Here is a 19911-nt window from a genome sequence, read left to right on the forward strand (position 1 = left end):
TTGTTTCTCGACGCGCCAATCGCGGTTTCTCCGTTGCCCACCTAACGGTGTCAAACGGGCTTCGGAGAAATTAACACCATCCGGTGGAAGTATCTGTGGGGCGCAGATACCGCACGTTTGTATAAACGGCGTACAGCCTCACCGCTTCGGGAGCTTTTCGGTGACTGTGAGTCCGGGGTCCTCTTAGTAGGCACTGCCACGGCGGGCAGGTACTCCAACTGCTCGCTAGCGCCCGGACTCGGCCGAAAACTACTCCTGACGGGTCCACGTCACGCTTTCGCAGGGGGTCACTCCAAGACCTCTGCGAACTGTTAGGTAGTGACAACCTCACCCCGCTATCACCAGCGGGACGCACCAAACACACCACACACACATACATACGTGTAGGCACACAACCCCCCCCCCCGCCCGGAAGCGGGGAGGGCCGCTAGGACGACAATTAGGAAAAATTAAAAACCGTTAGGATGTCCGATTCGTTGGAGGACCTAGATATAAAAGCCTTTATGGCTTTCTTAGTCAGGGAGAACCCGGAGGTGCTGGATGCATTTAAAGCACACAGCGCCGCCGGGGCTCAAAAACTTGCCGCGCCCGTTGCGCAACCGTTAAGGGACTCTCCTGAGTCCCCACCGCTGTCCCCAGTGGCAGTCGAAGCGGGGTTCGAAGCCCCGACCGTTATGGAGTGCGAGAGCGCTCCAGAGTCGATAGTATCGGAGGCGGAGTCCTCAAATTCGTCAGACGGCTTCGAAACCGTCACAAATAAAAAGAGACGCAAACTAAAAAATGCTGCTCCGCCCGCCAAACGGAACGCGACCGTTCGCGATTCCGCGCGCGCCGAATCTAGCCGTGCGCCCCCCGCCCCTCAGGCATCCGCCCCTCAGGCACCCGAAGGCCCGACCGCGGGCAACGCCGCGACGCGCAAACCGCCCTCCCCTCCCCCCGTCTACGTGAGGGATAAGTCCGCGTGGCTGAAGATCTCAGCCTACCTAGACAATGAAGGTATCCCCTTCAAAGCTCGTCCAACTAAGGACAACATTCGAGTTCAGTTATTAACGTCTACCCATCACAGGGTTTTCACTTCATATTTAAGAGACCAAAACATAGGCGGTCATTCGTTCCCCCTTCCGGAGGAACGCTCTTTAAGAGTCGTTATAAAAGGGATCCCCAAAGAGATCTCTGCCGATCAAGTCTTCAATGACTTGAAAGACCAAGGTTTCCCTGTGCAGGAGTGCTTCCGCATGCACAATAGAATCACTAAAGCACCATATGACATGGTCCTCGCGGTCCTAGATCGTACCCCGAAGGGTAAAGACATTTTTAAAATGCGGCATTGCTGCAAACTCTCAGGGCTCAAGGTGGAAACACCCGACTCCCACAGCTATATTAGACAGTGTCATCGCTGTCAACTTTACGGGCACTCTGCTCGTAACTGTTTTTCGCGGCCTCGCTGCGTCAAATGTTTAGGCGACCACGGCACGGAGGATTGCACGAGGTCCAAAGATTTGCCTAATGAGGATCCACCGTCCTGCGTACTATGTGAGACTTCGGGTCACCCCGCGAACTACCGGGGTTGCCCGAAGGCTCCCAAACACAGGGCGGGGGGTCGCCAGAAGGCGAACAAACCTCGCGGGATCGCCCGCGCCGGGGCTCAACCCCCACAACCAAAGCCGGTCTTTATACCGGCTCCACCTCCCAAGACAAACGCTTGGACGAAACCTCCGTCACTAGTGACGCAGGCCCAGTCGAGCGTGGCGGTGCCGCCTTCAGCGGCTCCCGCTATACATATAGCACCGAAGCCCTCAGCTAAAGTGCACACACCCGAATTAGACTTGCCTGACGAGTCTATCGCAAACCTCGTATACTTAATGAATTATATTCATGAAATCAACTTTGATGAGGTAAATCTAGTTGCAAACCAACTTAGGAATGCCAAAAGCAGCCTAGAGAGAATCCATATATTAGCAGCTCATAGGGAGTTGGTAATAAAACTCAACAAGACTCCCTAATGGCTACCACAAGTAGAATTAAACCTAGAGCGATCTCCGTAGTTACTTTTAACGCGGACGGCCTTCTCAAACAGACTAACTTAGTTAGGGACTTTGTCACTAGACGGCGTGTCGATGTGCTAGTAATGCAAGAGACATTCCTTAAGCCTTTTAACCGCAATCCGCGTATCGCCAACTACATGTTGGTGCGTAACGACCGCGTAAACAGCCCCTTAGGCGGCACCCTTATATATTACAGAAGGGCCTTGCACTGCACGCCCATCGACACGCCGCCTCTAATTAACTTAGAAGCCACAGTGATCAAGGTGTCTATGACCGGTCATCAACCCGTCATAATCGCCTCGGTCTATCTCTCACCGTCAAAGGCAATCTTGGAGAGCGATCTCAGAGCCTTGCTTGCACTGGGCGACTCGGTCATTCTGGCCGGCGACCTCAACTGCAAGCACTGGAACTGGAATAGCTCCTACGAGAATGCCAATGGCAAACGACTAGACCGACTGACTGACCTACTTAACGTCACGATTGTAGGCCCCTTAGAACCGACTCATTTTCCGAAGAACACGGGACACAGACAGGACGTGCTCGATGTGGCGGTGATGCGGAACGTGACGCTACAGTTGCGCTCCGTTGAAACGTTGCACGAGCTCGACTCTGATCACAGGCCCGTGTTGTTCGAACTGGGTCCCCCCGATAGCACCACCGTAGAGTACATGACGAAGGTAGACTGGCGAAAGTTGCACGAGGCCTTACAGCCCGTCGACTCGCCAGAGCTGGAGTCGGTACCTGACAAAATCGACACGGTCGTAGAGGCGCTCGACGCGGTCTCCTCGGTCACCAGCCACATTCAATCCAAGATTGAATACGCGTCCCGGCGGGTCCCCGTTGGCCTCGGCCACCGGTTGGATCTGCCCCCGGACGTACGAAGGCTGGTGGGCGATAAGAACGCGGCGACGCGCGCCTACGACCGAGCACCGACAGACGAAAACCGTAGAATACTTCGTTCCTTACAGAGAGAGGTAAGAGAGCGAATTCACGAATTACGCAACGAGCGGTGGGACTCTTTACTTAGCGATCTCTCTCCCTCGCACACCGCCTACTGGCGGCTTGCGAGGACTCTCAAATCTGATGGTATTGCCGCCACGCCACCGCTCATTCGCCCTGACCAACCTCCCGCTTTTGACGATTTTGAGAAGGCCGAATGCTTAGCTGACAGTTTAGAGGAACAATGTTCCCCCAATCTCGACATGACCGACTCGACTCACATTAACGTAGTTAATCAAGAGATCGCACGTTTTACCGAAACCCCTCGTATCGATGCCGAGCCCTTGTCACCAACGACGGCCACCGAAGTAAAATCACTCATCAAGTCACTTGCCAATAGGAAGTCCCCAGGCGGAGACTCTATTCCCAATAGAGCTCTAAAAAGCCTGCCGCCCGCCCTTATCGCTCTCCTAGTAGCCACCTTTAATTGTCTCCTGGCCAATTGTACCTTCCCCGCTAAGTGGAAGGAAGCAATTGTGATCGGGATCCACAAACCGGGCAAACCCCGGAACGTGGCATCTAGTTACCGTCCCATCAGTCTCCTCAGCTCTCTGGGGAAAATCTATGAGAGAATCATCTCTAAACGCCTCTGGGACGCAGTCATTGCCAAAAAGCTGCTCCCGGACGAACAATTCGGCTTTAGGCGAGCTCACTCATGTCCTCACCAAGTACACCGCATCACGGAGTACATTCTCGCGGGCCTCACCCGCCTCACACCCCACAGAACGGGAGCGGTCTTCTTTGACGTAGCGAAGGCGTTCGACAAGGTCTGGCACAACGGTTTGATTTACAAACTGCACACTCTCGGCGTGCCAGACAGTCTCGTGTTCATCATACGAGACTACTTGTCTAACCGGTCCTTCCGCTACAGACTAGACGGCACGCTCTCGTCTTCACGTCCCATCCAGGCCGGAGTCCCTCAGGGCTCCGTCTTGTCGCCCCTCCTATTCGCGCTATACACTAGCGACATCCCTAAGCACGATAAAGTGCAACTATCCCTCTTCGCGGACGACACGGCACTCTACGTGTCGAGTCCATACCGCAAAAGAATAACTCCACTCCTACAATCCGCGACCGATGCACTAGGCAAATGGTTTCGCAAATGGGGTATCACTGTGAACCCCGACAAGAGCGCCGCCGTGCTCTTCAGGCGCGGCGGCCCCGAGGCCATAGATAGTGTCAAACTCTATGGCCAAGTCATTCCGTGGCAAAAGCACACCAAATTCTTAGGCGTCACTCTAGACGCACACATGTCATTTAAAGCCCACATTAAGGCAGTCCGTAAGAAAGCCAGCTATGTTCTTAGCCGGCTCTATTACCTTATAAACAGTCGCAGTAAAATGTCCCTTAGACATAAGGTGACACTTTACAAAACGGTGGTCCGTCCTATCCTCACTTATAGTAGTGTAGTTTTCGCGCATTGCGCCCCCAGCTCCATACACAAGCTCCAGACGATTCAGTCGCGGTTCATGAGAACGGCGACTGGAGCGCCCTGGTTCGTGCGTAACGTGGACCTACATAGGGACCTAGAACTCCCCACCATAGCCCAATGGATGAAGCAAGCGTCTAAGCGCTACTTCGACAAGGCTAAAAACCACCCCAACCCATTGGTGACAAAGGCCATCGCATACGTCGCGAATCCCGATCCCACTCGTCGTCGCAGGCGGCCAAGACACGTCTTGGACGACTCCGACGACGACATTACCAAAGCCAACGCACGGCTAGACTCGGCGATTGAAGTCCAACGTCGAACCAACCGCGACACCGCACACACCACAGCAGAAAGCGTACACCGTCTTCGCCGGCGAAGACGAGGTCCCTTGTTCCGCGTTCCCGCGCCCACCCGGGTGAGCGCCCGTCCGATTAGGGCCCTTCTGGCCTCCTCCACTCAAGCGACAGCTCAAGCCGAGGTTCGTGGTCCCCGTCAAGGGGGGACGCCCTTGTGCATGTCGCTACCAGGGTGAACCTTCAGTTCACCCCCGCGTCCGCGTTAAAATGTAGAAGCCCTTCTGGCTAACATTGAGAGACACCACACAAAAAAAAAAAAAAAAAAAAAAAAAAGGCGCGGAGCGCACAAGCTTTCGGGCACGCAGCGAGTAAGCAAGTAAACGAGTAGAATAACGCAAGACAGTCGGCGATATGACAGGCCGCGGTAAAGGAGGCAAGGGGCTCGGAAAAGGTGGCGCTAAGCGGCACAGGAAGGTGCTCCGTGACAACATCCAGGGTATCACGAAGCCCGCGATCCGTCGTCTCGCTCGCAGGGGTGGCGTCAAGCGTATATCCGGTTTGATATACGAAGAGACGCGCGGCGTTCTCAAGGTATTCCTTGAGAACGTGATCCGTGACGCCGTCACTTACACCGAGCACGCAAAGAGGAAGACCGTCACCGCAATGGACGTCGTGTACGCGCTGAAACGTCAGGGACGTACCCTCTACGGATTCGGCGGTTAATTAATTGTGTTACTTCAAAGATCGTCCGTCCGTTCGTACGTACGTCAATAATTATTCCATGCAATCGATTCGGCGTTTTAATAATTATTATTCTTGGTACGAATAAAGATGGGCGTACGACCACCACGGCGATGATTTTGAAACAAACAAATTAACAACAAAAAGGCCCTTTTCAGGGCCGCATACGATTCATTAATTCCACAATATTATATATTATTGTATTATGGATATGTTTCCCCACGCGCGCAAAACTACAACACTCACTATCATTTCACTTGTACTCTATTATCTCTCTATTATTATGTGTGCTAAATTTCATTGTAATCGGTTCAACACATAGGTACATACATACATACGTCCATCCATCAACAACTTTTGCATTTATAATATTAAATAAAACTATTTCATTAGAAGAATTTAAAGTTAATGGCTACTGAATGATTACATTACTAAAATCTAAAATTCATCAGGTAGGTAAGTTTTCTGTTTATAATAGTAATATAATAATATTAATACATTTTATCATTCTCATAACAATATTATCATTATATTATTAGATATTTCGTTGTATGTTTCCGTTACTGCACAGTGGAAAACGTTTATAGTTAGGTTAGGTACCTACTATTAAAATGAATCACGTGCGGCCCTGAAAAGGGCCTTTTTTTTTAACATTCGATGTCCGATGACGTGTCCTCTGTGCTATGTCATGTTATGTTATGTTATTTCATATTGAAACCACACACCACACGACACGACACGAGACACGAACAATGCAAACAACAAACGGATCTTAGGCGCGTTCACCACGGATACGGCGGGCCAATTGAATGTCCTTTGGCATAATGGTCACTCTCTTAGCGTGTATAGCGCACAGATTGGTGTCTTCAAATAGACCTACGAGGTACGCTTCGCTCGCCTCCTGCAGGGCCATGACGGCCGAGCTCTGGAAGCGGAGGTCGGTCTTGAAGTCCTGCGCTATCTCACGGACGAGACGTTGGAACGGCAACTTGCGGATCAGTAGCTCAGTGCTCTTCTGGTAGCGACGAATCTCACGCAGAGCAACCGTGCCGGGCCTGTAGCGATGGGGCTTCTTCACGCCACCGGTTGCGGGCGCACTCTTGCGGGCCGCTTTGGTGGCGAGCTGCTTCCTCGGCGCCTTTCCACCGGTGGACTTGCGAGCGGTCTGCTTTGTGCGAGCCATTGTGACCGGGGGGCTTGTTCGAAATTCGAATTCACTATATTTATTATAGAGAAATAAAACAACAAATACGACCGCACGGAGAAGTGGTTGCGCTTCGAATGAATACGAAAACGCGTACGACGCCGTTTTTATAAACACATTAGGTACACTCGTCTCCGTTTCGTTATTCATCGTAGTCGAGTGCGAGAGAGACATCGATAAGTAACCGTTCGCGCGGTGTGTATGTCGAGAAAAGAGAGATAAAATAATAATAATCAAAGTTTTGTGTTGGATTTGCACGATTCCTGATGCAAAATTAACTACTCGAACTCGAAAACAAAAAAAAAAAAAGAAAAACGATCTTCAATGTGCAATGTGCAATCTGCACTGTCATAATATTGTCAATGTCATACACAGCCCATGTCATAATATTGTTATGTTCGTCATTATGGTATGGTCGTACTGGATCTATTCATTAAATTTACATGTACGGTCTTATCCAAAATGGATGGAAATTATTCTACTTTTTTATTTTACTTCATACATACTCTACATAGGTGCAAAGTTTCATAAAAATGCGTTCAAAAATAAAATATGTCTTGGTTATTGCTTGATTACAAGATTAAAGAATTATTATTTTCTACTTTTTAGTGGTAAGTATCTAACTTGAAAGCGTGTTTTTTAGTTTTTCAAACTATATTTATTTTACTTCATACTCTACATAGGTATTTTCGTATACCAAAACAAAACAGCACTAAAAAAAAAAATACCAACAAATACATAATACGTTCATAATATACCTAACTAGAAATTCGCCGCGGCCTCGTTCGGTTGCAAATTTTATGAACATTTAAAAATTATATCTATTAAAATAAACCGCATCAAAATCCGTTGCGCCGTTTTTGAGATCTCGAGTAATCTTCAAGTTGATTATTCCATAAGAAAGGAAAATTTCTATAAGATAGGAGAATTATCATAAGTCCGGAAAATTTCTATACGCCAGGAAAATTTCTATAAGTCAGGAACATTTATATAAGCCAGGAAAATTTCTATACGTCAGGAAAAATTTCTATAAGGTGGAAAAGGATAGGTTAGGTTAGGTTAGGTTAGGTTAGGTTAGGTTAGGAGAGGTTAGGTTAGGAGAGGTTAGGTTAGGTTAGGTTAGGTTAGGTTACGTTAGGTTACGTTACGTTAGGTTACGTTACGTTAGGTTAGGTTAGGTTAGGTTAGGTTACGTTAGGTTACGTTAGGTTAGGTTAGGTTAGGTTACGTTAGGTTACGTTAGGTTACGTTAGGTTACGTTAGGTTACGTTAGGTTACGTTAGGTTACGTTAGGTTACGTTAGGTTAGGTTAGGTTAGGTTAGGTTACGTTAGGTTACGTTAGGTTACGTTAGGTTACGTTACGTTAGGTTAGGTTAGGTTACGTTAGGTTACGTTAGGTTAGGTTACGTTAGGTTACGTTAGGTTACGTTAGGTTACGTTAGGTTACGTTAGGTTAGGTTAGGTTAGGTTAGGTTAGGTTAGGTTAGGTTACGTTAGGTTACGTTAGGTTAGGTTAGGTTAGGTTAGGTTAGGTTAGGTTACGTTACGTTAGGTTACGTTAGGTTACGTTAGGTTAGGTTAGGTTAGGTTAGGTTAGGTTAGGTTGGGTTAGGTTAGGTTAGGAAAAATTTTCTCAGTCCGGAAAATTTCCATACGCCAGGAAAATTTCTATACGTCCGGAAAAATACTACTGAACCGATTACAATGAAATTTAGCACACATATAGAAGGTAACTTGGATTAACACATAGGGTAGGTTTTATCCCGGAAATCCCGCGGGAACGGGAACTATGCGGGTTTTCCTTTGAAAACGCGGGCGAAGCCGCGGGCGGAAATCTAGTACAAAATATTAATTTACCAAAACTATTGCAAAACACAAAACTATATAAATATAACAGAAAATCGGTTTGAATGTCTGTCCGTGTGTGCTATATTCCCTATATAAATTTGTATAATTAAAACTAGAGAACCGATTTTGATGCGGTTTATTTCAATAGATAGGCTGCATCTCGAGGAAGCTTTTAGTATATATAATTTGTTACGTTCTGAACAATGCAGGCACAGCCGCGGGCGATAACTAATCAATCTACCATTTATTTGTTAAACAGTTATTAAAAAAAAAAAATAACTTCAAATTAACTGTACAAGTTTAATTATTTCTCCATTTAATAATTAATATTAATTTTTTGTTGTATATCAATTAAATTTACGTTTTGACATAAGGCTGAGGTAAAATAACAGTACAGACTACAGTCGAATTGGGAATCATCAAGGAGGATTTTATTTAATATCTTAACTTAATTAAAGATATGAAACCTTATTTGTGTTAAACTTTTTTATTTTTTTAAATTGACACCAATAAATCAAACTGACGATGTCTGTCAAAATAAATATAATATTGATTCAAAGATAGTACATGAAATCGCATTGCGTTGTTATATTAATATATAAGTAATAAAATGGTTGTGAGTGAAAAAAAATTATGTAACATGTATAAAAATATCGAGCCAAATCATGATGGTATATAATTTATTATGAATTTGTTTTTAGGATAACCGCAAAAATGTGCATGCATGTGCACACACAAATTAAGCATCGTCTTTATTTCTGGAAAGCATAATATGGAAACATAAAAACATAATATACAGTCGTCTCCAAAACCGAGAAAATTGAAAGGCAGGCAGCATTGAAAGGTATGGTAATTTTCCATCAATTGTTTGTTGTTATTATTATATATATTATATTACAAACAAACATAAAATGAAACGGAACGGATTTTGATGCGTTCAACAAGAAGGTTTATTATAAACTAAACATCTATAATAATTATGTATAATTTTTATCTATATCCTAATATTATAATAAGGAATATACTTGATAAGAAAGAATTATCGAAATCGGTTCAGCCGTTCACACGTGATGCCGTGACAACGCGAAACGGGTCTCATTTTTATATTGTACGTACCTACCTACCTACCTACCTACCTACCTATATAGATTTTTAGATTATATTTTATTCTTCTGTATAATCTAAACCAATTAAAGTTAAACTCCTACGAAACGGCTCGATCGATTCTCATGAAATGTTGTGTGCATATCGGGTTGGTAGATCTGACAATCATAATATTGTATCTACACTAATATTATAAAGAGGAAAACTTTGTTTGTTAATGAATAGGCTCATCATCAAAACTACTGGACCGATTTTGATGAAATTTGGCACAGACAATCTTTAGACGCTGAGAAAGAACATACATAGGCTACTTTTTATTATTGCGAAATAATATGTACCACGGGCGAAGCCCTAGTTTGTAAATAAAATAAAATAAATCATACCCACAAAATATGACCAACGTTAATAATTATTGTTGAACGTATAATTCGAAATTCGAATTTCAAAATTACTTACAAATTTAGGTTTTTTTTTTTCTCACTGCTGTTGTTCGTGTTGGAGAAACGTATTTTTGGCGTGTACACACACACACAATTCATTCATGAAATATATTGTGGCCCTGAAAAGGGCCGTTGTTGTTTTGATAGTATATAATAATAATAAACACAAAACGCGAGCGAGCGGGCGTTCGATAAGTCGAACACGCCACGCCGTTGTCCCGACGACCGCTCACCGCTCACTTGGAGCTCGTGTACTTGGTGACAGCCTTTGTGCCCTCGCTGACCGCGTGCTTGGCGAGCTCGCCGGGCAGCAGCAGCCGCACGGAGGTTTGCACCTCTCGCGACGTGATGGTCGACCGCTTGTTGTAGTGAGCGAGCCGGGACGCCTCCGCGGCGATGCGCTCGAAAATGTCGTTCACGAACGAGTTCATGATGGACATGGCCTTCGAGGAGATACCGGTGTCGGGGTGGACCTGCTTGAGCACCTTGTAAATGTAAATGGCGTAGCTCTCCTTCCTCTTGTGCTTCTTCTTTTTCTTGTCAGACTTCGAGATGTTCTTCTGCGCTTTGCCGGACTTCTTGGCGGCCTTTCCACTCGTTTTTGGCGGCATGTTGCTTGTTGTAGTATAAGTTCAATCAATAGAAACTGTATAAAATTTTTCGGTTCAAAAACCGGTCTAGATCGCGCCACACGGCGTTACGGCCGTCGGTTAGTAATGCGAGCTAGCACTTTTGGTTATCGGCCAATACCGTGGAGCGTAAGCGTCCCCTCCACACAGTGGGCGGTGAACATGCGGTGAATCATTTAGATGTTTACATTTGGCATTTTATTTATTTTTTTAAATCACATAAGGCTGAGGTAAAATAACAGTACAGACTACAGTCGAATTGGGAATCACCAAGGAGGATTTTATTTAATATCTTAACTTAATTAAAGATATGAAACCTTATTTGTGTTAAACTTTTCTTTTTTTTTTTAAATTGACACCAATAAATCAAACTGACGATGTCTGTCAAAATAATTATAATATTGATTCAAAGATAGTACATGAAATCGCATCGCGTTGTTATATTAATAATTAATATAATAAAATGGTTGTGAGTGAAAAAAATTATGTAACATGTATAAAAATATCGAGCTTAATCATGATGGTATATAATTTATTATTAATTTGTTTTTAGGATAACCACAAAAATGTGCATGCATGTGCACACACAAATTAAGCATCGTCTTTATTTCTGGAAAGCATAATATGGAAACATAAAAACATAATATACAGTCGTCTCCAAAACCGAGAAAATTGAAAGGCAGGCAGCATTGAAAGGTATGGTAATTTTCCATCAATTGTTTGTTGTTATCCATACTAATATTATAAATGCGAAAGTAACTCTGTCTGTATGTCTGTTACTCAATCACGCCTTAACTACTGAACCAATTTGCATGAAATTTGGTATACTTAGAGATATTTTGATACCCGAGAAAGGACATAAGATTAGAAGGTTTTATCCCGGAAATCCTACGGGAACGGGTTTTTCTTTAAATAAAATATCAAAATCAAATAAAATGATAAATAAATAAATCTATAGTATCCAAACAATAGCAAGTACCTATTTATTAAAAATTTTACTTGATTTAACATTTATTTAAATTTCCAGCTTACACAATACGAAGTATGAAAACAGTTGCTCGCCTCGCCAAACAGTTTCAATATTCCAAGTTTCCCGCTTGACGAAAACGATTAACGAACGAACATTATCTATAATTAATATTATAAAGCTGAAGAGTTTGTTTGTTTGTTTATTTGAACACGCTAATCTCAGGAACTACTAATCGAATTTCAGAAATTCTTTCGGTGTTAGATAGCCCATTTATCGAGGAAGGCTATTATAGGCTATATATAATCACGCTAAGACCAATAGGAGCGGAGCAATGCGGGTGAAACCGCGGGGCACAGCTAGTTATTATATATATTACAAACAAACATAAAATGGAACGGATTTTGATGCGTTCAACAAGAAGGTTTATTATAAACTAAACATCTATAATAATTATGTATAATTCTTATCTATATCCTAATATTATAAAGCTGAAGAGTTTGTTTGTTTGAACGCGCTAATCTCAGGAACTACTGATCAAATACAAAAATGCCATTATAAATTAAATTAAAAATACTCAAATGAATGTTACTTTTTTTTCATCGGGGTACCTACACGTCTTGTACACCTGGGTAGCGTTAATGAAATTCTAATATGGATACGGTTCTAGGGTTAAAGGCTATATTATAATATAATATTAAATGCGGGCGAAACACATAGATTAATATTATTCATGTTCTGGTACGTGTCAAATGGTAAACGATCACTGAAGAGATGAGAGTTTAGGCTGCTAGAAACTCTATCTATCGTTGTTGTCAAGACATATATTGCGGCCCTGAAAAGGGCCTTTTGAACAATTCATAATATTATGATGAACATACATAAAAATATGTAATTGTAGCGTTATTGGTAAATGCAATGCAATCCAATTAGGCCTTCTTCTCCGTCTTCTTGGGCAGCAGCACAGCCTGAATGTTAGGCAATACACCGCCCTGTGCTATGGTCACGCCGGAGAGGAGCTTGTTCAGCTCTTCGTCGTTACGTATGGCCAATTGCAGATGTCTCGGAATAATTCTAGTCTTCTTGTTGTCGCGCGCCGCGTTGCCGGCCAACTCGAGAACTTCAGCCGCCAGGTACTCCATCACGGCCGCCAGGTAGACCGGGGCACCGGCGCCCACGCGCTCAGCGTAATTGCCCTTCCTGAGCAATCTGTGAATACGGCCGACGGGGAACTGCAGACCGGCACGGTTGGAACGTGACTTTGCCTTCCCCTTCACTTTACCGCCTTTACCGCGTCCAGACATTATTTACCGTTTTCTTTGATAATATTATAATAAACGAAAAACTGATACGTACAACGATACGCGCCGATCACTAAAGTATGTTTTTTTTTTAAGACACCATCTGATTTAATATATAACGGCTACGCGTCCTAGTGATTGCGGTGGGCATGACGCCGTGAAATGCGAGCGAACACAAACGACGAGCGATGCGCAGTGAACACGACCGTGTCAAATAATAATAATTTATATTGTTATGTACATATTTTATTTATATTTTTATTTAAGCGAGGCTTCATCTCTTAACATACATGCAAAATGATATTTTTTTTTTTTTGATTCAGTGTACAGCATCCCCAAATATTATTATCTTCTTCTTCTTCTTTCTTCTTCTTCTTCTTATATATAAAAATGAATCGCAACATGTGTTGGTAAGCGCATAACTCGAGAACGGCTGAACCGATTTCGATAATTCTTTTTTTTTTATTATATTCCTTGAAGTACGAGGATGGTTCTTACGTAGAGAAAACGTAAACATGTACCACGGGCGAAGCCGGGGCGGACCGCTAGTTACTCATAATAATAATGATTAGTACGTACGTCACAATCTATGACGATGTCGAAAAGACAGTTTGTATCTGTACCGTGGTTGATTGTTTTTAAAGTAACTTGTCAGGTGACAGAAACAGACTGTGTTGTCTAGACAACCATCAATAATAATTAATAATTATTCATAGCAGTAGGTATGTATAGATTTTAGAGAGTAGGTATTTAGTAAGTTTCGGTAAAATGTACTATCGGGAGTCGGGCGTCGGGCGGGCGGTCGGTCGGGCGGCGTGCGCTGGTGTGGGGCGGGCGGGCGGTGTCTGTGCTGTGTCTGTGTCTGTGTCTGTGTCTGTGTCTGTGTCTGTCTGTGTGGTAGCGTGTTGCAGTGTGCGATGAATAGTTACATAATATTTTATTTTGCAAGTTGAAGGTAAAAAGTAACGTGTGTGTTTACCGTACGTATTACGTAGGTATATTTTGATGTTTTTTTATTTATTCCTTATTTCATTGCGCGTCGACGGAGCCCCGCTTCGCGGGGCTCCTATTTCTGTGTAGTTTTTTTTTAAGAAACCTAACCTAACCTAACCTAACCTAACCTAAACCTAAACCTAAACCTAAACCTAAACCTAAACCTAAACCTAAACCTAAACCTAAACCTAACCTAACGTAAAGCTGTAGATTAGTTAGTAGTAGATTTGATTTTCTTGTTGTTATTATATTGTGCATGCATGTTGCTAGTTGCTACTATAATATATTATGATGTTACATAACTATTATGTAATTTGTAAAATTGTAATAATTGTAGTTTTATTGTGTAGGTACCTACAAGTTGCTTGTTCGTCCTCGCAAATTGGAAGGAAACGTTAACGTTCGTAGTGAGTGCGCATTCGAAAATATATGTTAGCCCTGAGAAGGGCTTTTTGGCGATAGATAATATATAATATGTATCTATTTTGCTGAGACTTGTGCCCGATGCACTCGCCGTCGCCGCTGCACTGCATAACCAGTTCCAACCTTAACCTTCGTCGAAGTCGAATTAGGTTGCGCTTGCGCTTGCGATTGATCGATTGCACGCACACCACACGTTCACTTCTTGGACGCGGCCGAGGCTTTCTTGGCGGTGGCCGCTTTGGATTTTGGCGTTGCCGCTTTCTTCGGTTTCGGTGCCTTCGGCTTCTTCGTCGGCGGTTTGGCACTCCTCTTAGCCTTCGGCGCGGCGGCCGACGCTGCTGCGGCGGGTTTTGCGGCCGCCTTGCCCGCAGCCGGCGCCTTCTTGGCGGCCGCGGCGGGCTTCTTTCTGCCTGCAGCTACTTTCTTGTCTTTCACCGCTGACGCTTTCGACTTGGACGGCGAGGACGACGAGTCTGCGGCCGCTGCTGCGGCGGCGGCTGCCGCCGCCTTCTTGGACCTGCTGCCTGCGTTGACGGCCGTCTTTTTGGCGGCCGCTTGCGCCTTGCCACCGCCGCCAGATTTGCGCACCTTGACGGCCGCCGCCGCTCCGGAGCCCTTGCCGGCGGCTCCGCTCGACGGAGAGGTCTTCTTCTTGGCCGCGGAGGACTTTGACTCCAGTTTGAACGAGCCAGATGCGCCCTTGCCCTTCGTCTGAACGAGCGTGCCGGATTCGACGGCGCCCTTGAGATATCTCCTAATGAACGGCGCCAGTTTATCCGCGTCCACCTTGTACGTGGCCGATATGTACTTCTTGATCGCCTGCAGGGAAGAGCCGCTACGCTCTTTGAGATCGCTGATAGCAGTGTTCACCATTTCCGACGTCTTCGGGTGCGCCAATCTTGCTTTGGCCGCTTTCTTGGCTCCTCCCGACGCCGCTGCTGCTGCTGCTGCTGATGCTTTGGGCGCTTTCTTCGCGGGCGTCGACGCTGGCGCCGGAGTTTCAGTTTCGACTGCGGTGTCTGCCATTTTTGTTAATTAAAATTCAACTTTACGTCGACAATAGTATGTAATAATAATTAGTATATATAAGTAGTACTTAGTAGGTTTCACTGTATTCGACGTACGGTGTCGCTAGTGTAGGAATCGACTGGACGGTTTACCTCACGGGGAACCGTGCAATCGAGATACGTTTTCTCGCGGTCGCGCTTGAAACTTTTCACTAACATGCCTCCGTTCGAACGTATATTTTACGTGAAATTAACGTTTAAAAGTATACGTTTCACATGTTTCTCGTCCCTTTTGAGATCGGCCCTCGTAGTGTGCAAGCCCGCGCGACGCTCGAGGAGCGCATCGATAGCGATGGACGTTTAAATTTTGCCAAGGGCTATCCGCGTGCGCGGTGTCAACTTTAAAATTATCATTTCACCTGTAATTAAACCGATTGTCGTTTCGAAAAAGGCTCTCTCAATACACTGATATACAGACGTTAAGGTGAAACTATTCGTAATCGCCATATAATATGTTTGCGACGGTTTTTAGGGGGATGAATGTGACCTGTTGTAGAACAGCATAACGCAAACGACGACCGCGCGGCCGGCTACACACACAGTTCGGCGATCGGTCGAATATGTTTAACGTCCTTTAAATACAAAAATAATAACAATACGAATGTGCCACAATAACGAAATGACAATATTATAAATAAATGTCACATATTTGTCACAATATTATATTCACAGTCACAGGTACTAACAGCTAGTAGGTACATAGTACGCACACCACACCGCAACGCCCGCACGTTTTAATATTGTCAAAATATTATATAGGCCGCGCGAGAACGAGACTACGATTCACAATTGCGTATTTATTATAATATTATTATTGTGTTAACTTAATATCGTCGCATAATAACGCATAATAAGCAATACCTAAATAATAGACAGAGGAGTAGTAACAATATTATGACGAATCGATAATAACACGAATGTAGGTAGTTAATTAATAGTTTATTATTTACCTAATCATTAAGTTACTTATATATAATATCATCATCATCAACTGCAATTACGATTAATTCAATAGCGACAATGACGTATCCATGTTTTGATGAATTATTATTGTCGTACCGTTGTAGATTCCTTAAATCTTCGTAATGCACCTGAGCGCAGTAAACATCGATTAAAGTGAAGCATTCGATTCTAGATGTCAGATTTCGATTTTTAGAGTAACGTCTCTGGTATTTATTATGTTTAGAATGGTTTATCAGTAAAATGAAATCTTAAAAAAAAAAAAATACTTTTATCGGTCATTATTATTATAATTAATATTATGTAGTCGTAATTGAAAAAAGTTAAGCAAATGTGCAGTTCTAACAAAACGAAATATCTTGTTATTCTATGTCGTCGTTACTAGGTTACGTTGTTGAATTTTGTTGAACTGTCAAATGTTGCCTATTTTAAAATGGCTCTACTATACTTAATAACTACGAGGGATCTATATTTATAGATAGAGAGTTGGTTAATAATAATTACTTATTTAATTTGCTGTGTCGATTTTTATTTTTTTTTTTCAACAGGATAAAACCTATCCTATGTGTTAATCCAAGTTCATTGTAATCAGTTCAGTAATATTTGCGTGAAATAGTAACATTTATAATATTAGAAGGATAATGATAACAACACAAGTAAGTTAATTAAGTAATGACGATCTATTATATACATTTCAAAAAATTTCAAGCTACTTATTTATATAATAATTCACAAAAATTACATTAATATGAAATTTGACACATGCCATACCTACCCTGTTAATGTCTAGTGTAAATGTGATAGTATTTTTATTTTTTATTCCTCCGTATGTATGACGTCATCATCACATTTATCGTTATTTTTTTTTTTATTTAATTTCTCTTAAAATATGCGATTAAAAAATGAAATGTTGTCAATTGTTGTGATTGAGTTATTATTATTATTATTCAAAGATTATTAACGCAGTCCCTCGATATGCACGATATATCTATCCGTCTCCGTCGCGCGTCGAGGGCGAGCCGAGCGAAACGCGTGTATAATGTGTGTGTATAAAAGTCCGACATGAAATGGCGCGGAGCGCAGGACAGTCCGTTTGCCGAGTGCGCTGGTCGTGTCCACTTGTTGCTCCCGACCACGTGCTTCGCGTTCGTGCTATCCTACTCTTGCATACGCATTTCTGAGCGTACTACGCCGCTTTGTGTCTAAAGCCTGGTTGTTGTTAGTCGCCCCACGAGGAGTTTGTCTCTGCTCGCGAAACCCGATTTAACCCGCAGCGCCGCCTGCCATTTGTTCGGTGAAAGCCGTATAAGTGGAGAGGGCGGTGATGCGTGTTTAATTGATTTAGCAGCGCAGGCAAACGCCCACGTGCCCAGCGATGGAGCACGCCAGACCTAAAGGCCCTTCTCAGGGCCACACAAACGCGACCCCCGCGCGCAGTTCGCGCCCGCGCATAGTCACGCGCACTGGCCGCGACGGAGTAGCCCGGTCGAGCTCGGCTCCCGGGCGCCCCTCCCGCCCCTTTTGGACGCAGCCCCGACGATGGGGAATACCTGAGGCCGCCGCCGCAGAGGACGTGCCTGACCCGGACCTGGAGGTATCACCACGGACCGCATATTTGTCGGATGCCGTGCTGATAGACCGGTTCGTTTCGTCGGGCCTCCTGTCGCGCAAGCTGCGCGGCTGGCTGGCCTCGTACATCGAGATGAGACGAGGCGACCTGGCGCGCATACCGCCGGGCTGCCTGGAGGAGCCTTCGCCGGAAGACGAACAGGTTTTACTGGCAAAACTTGCCGTCCTCCCGATCCCTCCGGGCAAGCCACGGGCGAGGCGCCGTCGCCCCCTCAGCAGCGACGAGGAGGAGGACCAGGTCGAGTCGGCGCAGGCCAAGCGGCCTTGCCAGACTCCCGCCCTCCTCCCCGCTACACCCGCTACCACCACCGCCATGGCAGACACCATGGAGACAGACACGGCCGCAGCCACACCCGTTCCGCCCACCTACGCGGCGGTAAGTGCAGGCGCCGCCGTGCCACCGCTCCACCCACGCGATCCGCGCCGCCCCCGCCGTATCAACGTGGAGGCGGCCGAGGAGCCGCAACCGGGCCCGTCCGGCATGCAGCGCGCCAGTGCGCCTGCGCAGCCGACCGCCCCCGCACCGAGAGCGACAGCAGCGCCACTTAGCGCTGCCGCCCCCGCATCCACCACTGCAACAACGGCGCCGCCTAGCAGCGCGTCGAAGACACCCCGCTACCCGCCTATCGTGGTTGAGTCGCTCCCAAATTGGGCGACTCACCTGCGAAACATTACCGCCTCGCTGGGACGACAAGTAAGTGCGCGCGCCTACGGGACCGGCGTGCGCTTCTCGCCTCAGGACGAGGCGGAATACCGGGCGGTCGACCGATACTTGCGCCGCATTCAGGAGGAGGGAGTGGAGATTTCTTGGTTCTCCTACTCCCCTGAAGCGGAGCGCAGTGTTAAGGTCGCCGTCCGCGGTCTCCCAGTCAACACGGAGCCCGAAGAGTTGATGGCCGCGCTGCGCGACCGGGGATATGACCCCGAGTTTGCGCGGCCCATCCGCGCCCGGAAAGGGCGCCCCGGCTGTATCTTCCTCGTCATTCTGAGGAAGACTGAGAATCTCACGCCGGGCATATACGCAGTGAAGGAGCTGCTATACATGCCCGGCGTCACCATCGAGGCGTGGCGCTCCAAGCGGGGCCCCGCGCAGTGCCACAGGTGCCAGGGCTTCCGGCACTCGTCGCACAATTGCCACAGGCCGCTTGCCTGTGTGCGTTGCGGCGAGAGCCATGCGACCGCGGACTGCCCGCGGCCAAGGGACGCCCCCCCCATCTGTGCCAATTGCGCGGGACCACATCCCGCCAACCACGCCTCCTGCCCGGTGCTGCGGCGCGAGGCCCGCAACAAAAAGGCGGGCCCGATAGCGCGCACCACGACCACTCAGCAGCAGCCGCCGCGCGCCGCACCGAATGTGCGGCCTAGCGCGCCGGCGGCGCCACCCGCGCCCGTGGAGCCGGTGCCTCGCGGTGAGGCCCCCACCACTGGTCTCATGGCGGCGGCGAACAACGCCCCCGCAACCATCTCCGCAAGAAGAAACCGAAAGGGGCGCAGCGGTAAGAAGCGTTCCCGCACGCAGCCCCCTCGGGCCGCTACCGCCTCTGTGCCCCCCGCCGGCCCGCCCGCGCACATTCCGCAGGCGCCGGCGCATGCGCAACAGCGCCAGCCCGAGCGCACACGAGCGCAACCGCCGATCTCCGCTCGGGTAACTTCGGCGCAGCGAACACAGCCGAACTTGCCCGAACCCGCCCGAGTACTGCAACGCAGCACAGCTCGACCCAGCTCGACACAGCTCGGCTCAGCACCGGCACACCTCGACCCAGCCAAGCGGACGGTCATACGAGCGGCGTGCCAGGTGCTCCAGAGCACGATGGACGCGCTGGAGGAAGGCG

The 19911-nt window shown here is 46.4% G+C and overlaps 5 protein-coding genes across 5 annotated transcripts; 1 reads left to right on the forward strand and 4 right to left on the reverse strand.

Moving 5' to 3' along the window:
* The first annotated feature begins 5128 nt into the window (after positions 1–5128).
* On the forward strand, positions 5129–5757 carry LOC149475638 (histone H4). The gene has a single exon (XM_089712515.1). It carries the CDS (start codon positions 5184–5186, stop codon positions 5493–5495), a length of 312 nt encoding a protein of 103 aa, XP_089568641.1. The 5' UTR covers positions 5129–5183; the 3' UTR covers positions 5496–5757.
* Positions 5758–6054: 297 nt separating this feature from the next.
* Positions 6055–6811, reverse strand: LOC149475639 (histone H3). The gene has a single exon (XM_089712526.1). It carries the CDS (start codon positions 6694–6696, stop codon positions 6286–6288), a length of 411 nt encoding a protein of 136 aa, XP_089568652.1. The 5' UTR covers positions 6697–6811; the 3' UTR covers positions 6055–6285.
* A 3410-nt stretch (positions 6812–10221) lies between these two features.
* LOC149475640 (histone H2B) lies at positions 10222–10742 on the reverse strand. Its single transcript, XM_089712727.1, has one exon. It carries the CDS (start codon positions 10719–10721, stop codon positions 10347–10349), a length of 375 nt encoding a protein of 124 aa, XP_089568853.1. The 5' UTR covers positions 10722–10742; the 3' UTR covers positions 10222–10346.
* Positions 10743–12447: 1705 nt separating this feature from the next.
* LOC149475641 (histone H2A) lies at positions 12448–13043 on the reverse strand. The gene has a single exon (XM_089712589.1). The coding sequence runs from the start codon at positions 13008–13010 to the stop codon at positions 12636–12638; it is 375 nt and encodes a 124-aa protein (XP_089568715.1). The 5' UTR covers positions 13011–13043; the 3' UTR covers positions 12448–12635.
* Positions 13044–14591: 1548 nt separating this feature from the next.
* Positions 14592–15532, reverse strand: LOC149475642 (uncharacterized). The gene has a single exon (XM_089713136.1). The coding sequence runs from the start codon at positions 15447–15449 to the stop codon at positions 14619–14621; it is 831 nt and encodes a 276-aa protein (XP_089569262.1). The 5' UTR covers positions 15450–15532; the 3' UTR covers positions 14592–14618.
* Between the last annotated feature and the right edge of the window lie 4379 nt (positions 15533–19911).

Source organism: Colias philodice, chromosome 29 (assembly GCF_061535455.1).
Source record: "Colias philodice isolate Cphi_HAF_F1 chromosome 29, ilColPhil1 Martin Lab GWU primary, whole genome shotgun sequence".
NCBI lineage: Eukaryota > Metazoa > Arthropoda > Insecta > Lepidoptera > Pieridae > Colias > Colias philodice.